Source organism: Austrofundulus limnaeus, unplaced genomic scaffold (assembly GCF_001266775.1).
Source record: "Austrofundulus limnaeus strain Quisiro unplaced genomic scaffold, Austrofundulus_limnaeus-1.0 Scaffold490, whole genome shotgun sequence".
Taxonomy (NCBI): domain Eukaryota; kingdom Metazoa; phylum Chordata; class Actinopteri; order Cyprinodontiformes; family Rivulidae; genus Austrofundulus; species Austrofundulus limnaeus.
In genome coordinates, this window is record NW_013952892.1 from 123,996 (window position 1) to 132,955 (window position 8,960).

The 8,960-nt window shown below is 42.8% G+C and overlaps 2 protein-coding genes across 2 annotated transcripts in view; both read left to right on the plus strand.

The window, feature by feature from the left end:
• lipea (lipase, hormone-sensitive a) overlaps positions 1-7,727 on the plus strand; it is an 11,442-nt gene extending 3,715 nt beyond the window's left edge. Inside the window, exons 3-11 of the mRNA XM_014025647.1 lie at positions 2,034-2,318; positions 2,400-2,490; positions 2,587-2,732; positions 3,611-3,796; positions 3,920-4,072; positions 4,149-4,293; positions 5,390-5,617; positions 6,392-6,765; positions 6,836-7,727. Coding sequence (XP_013881101.1) covers positions 2,034-2,318; positions 2,400-2,490; positions 2,587-2,732; positions 3,611-3,796; positions 3,920-4,072; positions 4,149-4,293; positions 5,390-5,617; positions 6,392-6,765; positions 6,836-7,078 — 1,851 coding nt within the window. The 3' untranslated portion in view covers positions 7,079-7,727. The remainder of the gene's footprint in view (positions 1-2,033; positions 2,319-2,399; positions 2,491-2,586; positions 2,733-3,610; positions 3,797-3,919; positions 4,073-4,148; positions 4,294-5,389; positions 5,618-6,391; positions 6,766-6,835) is intronic.
• A 159-nt stretch (positions 7,728-7,886) lies between these two features.
• The window catches only part of ddx61 (DEAD (Asp-Glu-Ala-Asp) box helicase 61), a 6,954-nt gene continuing 5,880 nt past the window's right edge, over positions 7,887-8,960 (plus strand). The window contains exon 1 of the mRNA XM_014025649.1: positions 7,887-8,037. The gene's annotated coding sequence lies outside the window, so the exon portion shown is untranslated. The remainder of the gene's footprint in view (positions 8,038-8,960) is intronic.

The window sequence follows — 8,960 nt, forward strand, 5'->3', positions numbered from 1 at the left end:
GTGATTGGCTGATTAGAAATTAAGTGTTAACGAGCAGTTGGACAGGTGTACCTAATAAAGTGGCCTGTGAGTGTATAGCCAGTTTTTTGATAAACTTAGTTATCTTTTTGTTTATTTTAGCTTTAAGCTGAATAAAACAATGGAACCAGTTTTAGCTCCTCGATAGTCTTTGTCTACTTTCAGCTTTTAGTAGATGTTTACAAGTTTTAGCCTCTAGCTAGACTTTTTTTTCTTTTAGCTTAAAGCTCACCTGTTGTAACTTTTAGCTAGCCTTTTGATACTTTTAGCTTTAAGCTAGCATACAGCATTCTTTATTTTTATCTTCTTTTAACTTTTGGTTTATGTTTTACTGCATTTAGCTAGCCTTTTCATACTTTTAGGTTTTCATTACCATCTTGATGTTCTAAGAATTTAGCTAGTCCTTTGATACTTTTGCCTTTTAGCTAGTCTTTTGGTATCATTAATTAACTCTTGGTTCATTTGGCCTTTTGCTAGTTTTAACTTCTAATTTTTGTGTACATACAGCTTTTAGTACATTGTTTACAAATTTTAGCCTCATAGCATTTTTCAACTTTTGGCTTGTAGCTCACCATTTGTAACTTTTAGCTTTTAGCTAGCATACAGCATACTTCCCCTTTTTTATGTTTAGTTCATGTTTTGCTCTTTTTAGTTACCATTGTGTAACTTTTAACTAAGCTTTTGATGCTTTTAATTTTGAGTGACCATTTTGTTATTCTTAGCTGTTAGCTAGCCCTTTGCTACTTTTGCCTTTTAGCTACTTTTTTATCATTTTAGTTAGCTTTATGCTTAGCCTTTAGTAAACATTTTACTAGGTTTTGCTTTTTGATTGTTTTAGCTTTTAGCCTATTATTTACACGTTTTAGCCTCTAGCTAGCCTTTTTCTTATTTTAGCTTATTTCTTAACTTTTGTACCTTTTAGCTAGCCTTTGGACATTTTGGCTTTTAACCAGCTCAACTTCTCAGTTTTTTATCCACTTTTCTTTCTTAACTTTTAGTTATATATTTTGCTACTTTTAGCTTTTAGCTACTGTTCTGTTATGTCTCATTTTTAGCTATGGCTTTGCTAATTTATCTTTAAAATTTGCTTTTGTTTAGCTAGTTATTTTTTATAGTTAGTTTAGCTATTTACCAGCATTTGTTTTTCTAAATGATGCTTTAGCTTTAGCATCTGTAGCTTATTTTCTGCTGCTTTTACATTAAAAGTTTTACCCACTCATCGAGCAAAAATGTTCGGCTCATTCAGGACTTTAAAGTCAAAACTTTTTAATTTTTTAAGTCATTATTAGCTCAGAAATGTTGGAGATTAGCTTTTATCTAGTGTAATACCAGTTTTAGCTATTAGCTACTGTTTTGTCAATCTTAGCTTTAAGTAATTTTAGCTTCTCTTTGCTAATTTTAGCTTCTTTGCAACTGTTTTTGCCAATTTAGACTTTTAACTATTGTTTTGTTGGTTTAAGCTTTTAGCTACTTTTTCTGGTCGTAGCTATTATTGTTTTGACATTTTAGCTTTTAGCTATTGTTTTGATGGTTTTAGCTATTATTGTTTTGACATTTTTAGCTTTTAGCTATTGTTTTGATGGTTTTAGCTATTATTGTTTTAACTGTTTTAGCTTTTAGCTATTGTTTTGATGGTTTTAGCTATTATTGTTTTGACAATTTTAGCTTTTAGCTATTGTTTCGATGGTTTTAGCTATTATTGTTTTGACATTTTTAGCTTTTAGCTATTGTTTTGTTGGTTTTAGCTAATATTGTTTTGGTAATCTTAGCTTTTAGCTTGCCCATTTTTAGCTATGGTTTTACCAATTTTATCTTTAAAACTTGCTTTTTTTTAGCTACAGTTATGCTACCAGCATTTGTTTTTCTAATTAACCATGATGCTTTAGCTTTAGCATCTGTTGTGTATTTTCTGCTGCTTTTAGATGAAAAGTTACTGCTGTGAGCCTTTAGCTTGTGTTCGGCTGATTTTAGCCTCTTGTTTTAACAGTTTCAGGTTGTTGTTCTTTGTTTTGCAGGTGCTGCAGTCCTGCCTGCTGCACATCATCCACAAAGGTCGGTACATGGCCTCCAACTACAGCGGGGCGTTCTTCCGGGCCGAACACAACGTGTCGGAGATGGAGGCGTACTGCGGCGCCCTGTGCCAGCTGCGCGCCCTCCTCTACCTCGCCCGGCGGCTGCTCAACGACAACGAGCACGGTCAGCTGTACGTGCAGCAGGACGCCGAGCTGAGCCGCAGGTTCGTCCAGGAGTACAGCTCCATGCACAAAGCCTGTTTCTACGGCCGCTGTCTGGGCTTCCAGGTCAGAACCGGTCCGGTTTGATAAGTAACATTCAGCGTGGTGACCCGAACGGGACTGAAGGTAAATATTTACTCTCCACAGTTCTCTCCTGCCCTCCGACCGTTCCTGCAGACCGTGGTCATCAGCATGGTTTCATACGGAGAGACCTTCGGGAAACAGCAGTCTGGGATCGGTGAGTCCTCCTCCTCCTCCACCTCCTCTTCCTCCTCCTCTTCCTCTCAAGCTCCCGTTTGAAGTTTTCCTCACCTTCATCGTCCTCTTCCTCCAGGTACGGCCGCCCTGTCTCTCCTCACATCTGGGAAATACGTCATCGACCCGGAGCTGCGAGGAGCTCAGTTTGAACGCATCACCCAGAATCTGGACATGCAGTTCTGGAAGTCCTTCTGGAATGTCACAGAGTCCGACGTTTTATCAGTAGGTGGGGGAGGGGTTAACTGTGGGCGGGGTTGTCAGTGGGTGGAGTTATCAGCGGGCGGGGTTATCAGCAGGCGGAGTTATCAGTGGGTGGAGTTATCAGCAGGCGGAGTTATCAGTGGGTGGAGTTATCAGTGGGCAGAGTTATCAGTGGGATGTGTGATCAGTGGGATGTGTTATCAGTGGGCGGAGTTATCAGTGGGCGGAGTTATCAGGCAGGGTTATCAGTGGGAGGTGTTATCAGTGGGTGGGGTTATTAGTGGGCAAAGTTATCAGTAGGCAGGGTTATCAGTGGGAGGTCTAATTAGTGGGCGGAGTTATCAGTAGGCAGGGTTATAAGTGGGAGGTCTTATTAGTGGGCAGAGTTATCAGTAGGCGGGGTTATCAGTAGGCAGGGTTATAAGTGGGAGGTCTTATTAGTGGGCAGAGTTATCAGTAGGCGGGGTTATAAGTGGGAGGTCTTATTAGTGGGCAGAGTTGTCAGTAGGCGGGGTTATAAGTGGGAGGTCTTATTAGTGGGCAGAGTTATCAGTAGGCGGGGTTATAAGTGGGAGGTCTTATTAATGGGCAGAGTTATCAGTAGGTGGAGTTATCAGTAGGTGGAGTTATCAGTAGGCAGGGTTATAAGTGGGAGGTCTTATTAGTGGGCAGAGTTATCAGTAGGCGGAGTTATCAGTAGGTGGAGTTATCAGTAGGCAGGGTTATTAGTGGGAGGTCTTATTAGTGGGCAGAGTTATCAGTAGGCGGAGTTATCAGTAGGTGGAGTTATCAGTAGGCGGGGTTATCAGTGGGAGGTCTTATTAGTGGGCGGAGTTATCAGTAGGCTTGGCCATGTCAAGTTCTCTTTGTGAAATATTTACTTCTTTTGGATTTTTCAGGGTTTCACCCGGATCGCCTCGAACCCGGTGCAGGTGAACATCACACTTACCGTACCTCCGGTCGCCCTGCGCCTCCCGCTGGCCTCAGACCCCAAACTGCTGACCACTGTCTCTCCTCCCATYGCCCACTGGGGCCCCGGGCCGGTCCACATGAGACTGGTCTCCTATCAGCTTCGAGAAGGTCAGGTGAGGATCCAGGAGGGAGGACTTGACGATCAGGACCAGAACTAGCCTGGTCCAGCTGACTGTAGATTATTAATCTGTAATCTGTAACAACAGTCTGGTCTTCTTCTTCCTCTCGTGTTGCAGGACAGTGAAGAGCTGCTGACGTTGTCTCGAGATGACCCGGCTCCGGTCTCTGGGACCCGCATGCCCTGGGTCCAGGAACAGCCTCGCTCCCCCTGGCTGCTCGTCCACTTCCACGGAGGAGGCTTTGTGGCCCAAACATCTCGATCCCACGAGGTGCAGAACCCAGTCCTTAGTCCCAGAACCACTAAACCAACCAGTCAGCTTTAATTTACCTGACTTTGATCTTCAGAACTATCTGCGGAACTGGTCCAAGGAGCTGGGTGTCCCGGTTCTGTCCGTCGATTACTCTCTGTCCCCTGAAGCGCCTTTCCCTCGAGCTCTGGAGGAATGTTTCTATGCCTACTGCTGGGCCCTGAACAACTGCCACCTGCTGGGTCAGTACTCACCTTTACCTGTGCAGGTAACWGTCAGTGTGTCGTCTGTTGGTGGAGATGTGACGACCAGACACAGAAACAAAGGAGGTGGGTCCAACATCAGGAGAGAAATATCACAAAAATACAAGAAAATAAAGGGCTGWGTCGAAGAAGTTATTAATGTGATTAAAATAAAAGCATCTTTATTTTTATACACTAATCCAGGTTCTGATGACTAATGTTACTATTTAAAACATAAAATTAATCCTCTCCTCCAGCATCACGCTGCTGAATCATTTTAGTCCCTGAGTCTTTTTAGTCCCTGAGTCTTTTTAGTCTCTGAGTCTATTTAGTCTCTGAGTCTTTTTAGTCTCTGAGTCTTTTTAGTCCCTGAGTCTTTTTAGTCTCTGAGTCTATTTAGTCTCTGAGTCTTTTTAGTCTCTGAGTCTTTTTAGTCTCTGAGTCTTTTTAGTCTCTGAGTCTTTTTGTGTCCATGAATCTTTTTTGTCTGTTAGTCTTGTAAGGCTTTTTTGTGTCTCCGAGTCTTTTTTGTCTATGAATTTTTAGTCTCTAAGTCTTTTTTGCCAGGATCAGTCTCATATTTTCTTTTGTTTTATATTTTTTCAGGTGTCTTTATGTCTCTTGTTTTTTTTCTGCATCTTGTCTCTAAAAATTTCAGCTGATGTTGGACCTGCAGCTGTTTTTATTCAGCTCAGTGTCTCAGCTGGTTTCTGCCATCGTTCATCATATCTTCACTGAAAATAAAACTTAACTTGAATGATTTTAAAGTAAGTCTTTAAAAGGAGACAAACAAAAAGACTGAAGGCGTTGCCTCTGGTTCTGGTTCTGGTTCTGTAACTTCTCAGAATCAAAGCGGGCCTGTTCTCTGAGTGTTTTTCCAAAGTGATGAAGAACAAAGAGATCTTTGAGAGGACCTGAAGCCTTCAGACAGGATTAAATCTGATCTGTCTCAGCAGAAACGGTCTGGGTTCTGATGACCGGTTCCAGCAAACTAAAATCTGAATTATTTGGAAGAAAAATGTTGTCCAGAAGAGCTCAGATGTGATCCTGACTGTTCTAAGCTCTAATAATCAACGTTCTCCTCTGATCTCATCAGGTTCCACGGGGGAACGGGTCTGTCTGGCTGGGGACAGCGCAGGAGGGAACCTCTGCATCACGGTCTCCATGAGGGCCTTGACCTCCGGGATCCGGGTCCCTGACGGGATTGTGGCTGCGTACCCGGCCACCTTGCTCACCACCGACGCCTCGCCCTCCCGCCTGCTGACACTCATCGACCCGCTGCTGCCTTTAGGCGTCCTCGCCAAGTGCCTGAATGCCTACGCAGGTGTGTGTGTGTGTGTGTGTGTGTGTGCGCGTGTGTTCCTTCATGCCTAGTTAACCTCAGCTGTTTTTTCTAGAGAACAGGAAACGGAACATCAAATAGATTTATATTTAAACCGGATCTTGAGGAAAGATGAAAATATTTAACCCACAGCTCAAGTTAATCTAGCTGGAAACATCCGGTTAGAACGTCAGTCACTAACACGGAGAACCAGAGAACACGGTTAGACCGTCAGTCACTAACACGGAGAACCAGAGAACACGGTTAGACCGTCAGTCACTAACACGGAGAACCAGAGAACACAGTTAGACCGTCAGTCACTAACACGGAGAACACATTTAGGGCTTTAGTCACAAACATGAAGAACAGGAGAACATGGTACAGACTCTTATTTACATTATTGTCAGACACTTTTACTGTGTTCTCCGGTTCTTCCTGTTACTAACAAACGTTCTCTTGATGTTCTATTTTTCTTCCTGTTACTAATAAATGTTCTCTTGATGTTGTATTGTTCTTCCTGTTACTAATAAATGTTCTCTTGATGTTCTCTGGTTCTTCCTGTTACTAACAAATGTTCTCTTGATGTTCTCTGGTTCTTCCTGTTAGTAAATCTTCTCTTGATGTTCTCTGGTTCTTCCTGTTACTAGTAAATCTTCTCTTGATGTTCTCTGGTTCTTCCTGTTACTAGTAAATGTTCTCTTGATGTTCTCTGGTTCTTCCTGTTACTAACAAACATTCTCTTTATGTTGTTCTCTCGTGTTCTTCGGTTCTCCTCAGGGTGGGATTTCCAGACGGTGCAGCCTATGGAGCGGCGGGGCAGCCTGAGCGCTCTGGGCCGAGACACGGCCATGTTGCTCAGTGACCTGACTCAGGGAGCCTCTAACTGGATCCAGTCCTTCCTGGACCCGACCCGGGCCTCAGCTGGTTCTGTGTTACAGAGAGGGAACGAGACCCGGAGCACACAGACCAACAGCACCACCCTGAAGTACTCTGCGGACCTCCTTCATTACCCGGACGGCTTCCAGCCGCTGCGCTCTGACTGTCCTGCATTCGTCCAGCCCACTTCCTGTCCCGTCTTCAGGAACCCGTTTGTGTCGCCGCTGCTGGCGCCGCCGGGCCTGCTGAGAGGCCTGCCTCCTGTACACCTGGTGGTAAGGAAGTGTGTGTCTGTTAGCAAAATATCCCACAGACTACTTGTAACAGCAACATGTTSGCCTGCAGGCCTCGGCTCTGGACGCTCTGCTGGACGACTCCGTGACGTTTGCYAAAAAGCTGCGGGCGATGGGCCAGCCCGTGAGCCTGACCGTGGTGGACGGTCTTCCTCACGGCTTCCTCAGCCTGTCCCAGATCTGCAAGGAGACCCAGTTCGCTTCGGACATCTGCGTGGCTCGGATCCGGGAGATCTTTCAGCCGGAAGACGCAAGAACCGCTCATCACAAGAGTCCCTCGCTGGGAGAGACTTAGAGCCAAACTGTGCTCCGGTTCTTCAGCTGGACCTGCTGCTGTCTGGTTCTGATTCTAGACATGAGGGGAAACCGTGTGGACACACCTCACTGCACTTTAAACCAGCTCAGCCATCATGTGATCCTGATCACAAAAAGACTTTTATTAATGTTTACATGTTTACCTGTCAGATTAATGAACCTCCTCCTGCTTCTGGAAGACGTTTTAAATTCMTTTTTATTGTTTTTCAGCTGACGTYTGTTCATGTTTACAGATTTAATCTGCTTCTTTTATGTTTGTAAATCAGGAAAATTCAGAGTTTTACAAAAATCTAAGTTTAAAAGTTAAAGGTATTATTGTTTCTGTCAAATAAACACTGAGTGGAAGTGTTGATCCCTGACAGGAAGTCAGCTTAATCACCTGCTGACAGGTAAATAAATCAGTTTTTGTGCCTTGAACTGACAGCTTCGTTGTTGAAGCTTTAAAATCTGATCAGGTTAAAAGTTGTACTTCTCATTATTAATRTTTGGATTTAAATAATTTATTTCCAGTTTGTCACATGTTAAAGAGGCATTTACTTGCTGAGAGTGTAACTTATTGTAAATTAATTATTTGTGTTTTGACTGTGGTGACATTCAAACCCCGGATTAAAACTAAAAATGTGATAGAAGAGTCTCCTTTTTTATTTTGTTGAACAATAATCAAACAGAAAGAAAGTTACAAAAGGTCCTCCAGCAGGTGTGATACCTCCGTCCTCCAGCAGGTGTGATACCTCCGTCCTCCAGCAGGCGGCGGCAGCAGCAGGATTATTATAAACAGCAGAAAAAAACCACCGAAGAAGAGGAGGCGCCCATGTCGATTTAAAGGAAGAAGAAACACAATAGAGACGAATTAAATCCAAACATTTCCAGCAGATTTGGAGGACGGTCCATGATTCACCGCACGACGAGGATTGCTCACCAAACAAGGGAGAAACTGAGGTAAGTTGAGCGGACTGGGAGGCATCTGCCCTCGGCTAAAAGCGTGTTGTTGTGGGGTTAGCTCGATGCTAACGCCTGAGCTAGCTCCGAGGCTAACTGCTGTTGATTGTTTCGTATTAAAAATCCGCATAAAACAAACATTTATWATTTAAACATAGTTTATAACCGTGTGTTGTCGTGTTAATTTTAATAAAATCTTGTAAAAGTCTGAATAGTTCCATCCTCTAAAGTCAAGTTTAGTTTTTTATAATTTTTGATTAGCCGTTAGCAGCTATTAGCTGTTAGCGTCTAATGCTTGCCTGACGCGCAGATTTAAGCCTCTTGTTTGATCCAGGAAGTAAAATCTAAGAAAGTTTTAAACCATCAGACTAAACTGAGACAAACATGTTATAAAGATGAACTCAGAGCCGTTTGAAGAGGCTCAGGAGSTCATTAATCTGGAGTGGTCCACGTTAAGGTGGAAAAACAAAAGCAGCCTGAGTTCTGTGGCTTAATCTGASTTTAATCTGTCCTGAACACACCTGGCTCTACCTGCGGAGCCGCARTAATAACAGATTAAAAACTTCTTCCGGTCACTTTTATAAAAACAAAAAACTCTTATTTTGTTTGTTTTAAACTCTTGAGCTTTTTCCTCCTTTCTGTTTCTTTTAAGCTAAGATGTGAAAGTTGAACCTGGACATGTTTGGTATTAATAAAAACCTGAACATCACTGCTAAAAACTCATGGAAAGTATTTTTACCTTCACCAAACACAGTTTAAATGACAGCAGCTGAATCAGAAAGTAAACAAACTTTACAAAATGGCGTCATTGCAAATCTGAAGTTTCTGACATTTGTTGTTTTTAAAACAAGTCAAAGTAAATACTTAAACAGGTTGTGAAGTGTTGAAAGTTTGTTTCCTTTTGATTCTGATCCAACTGAAGT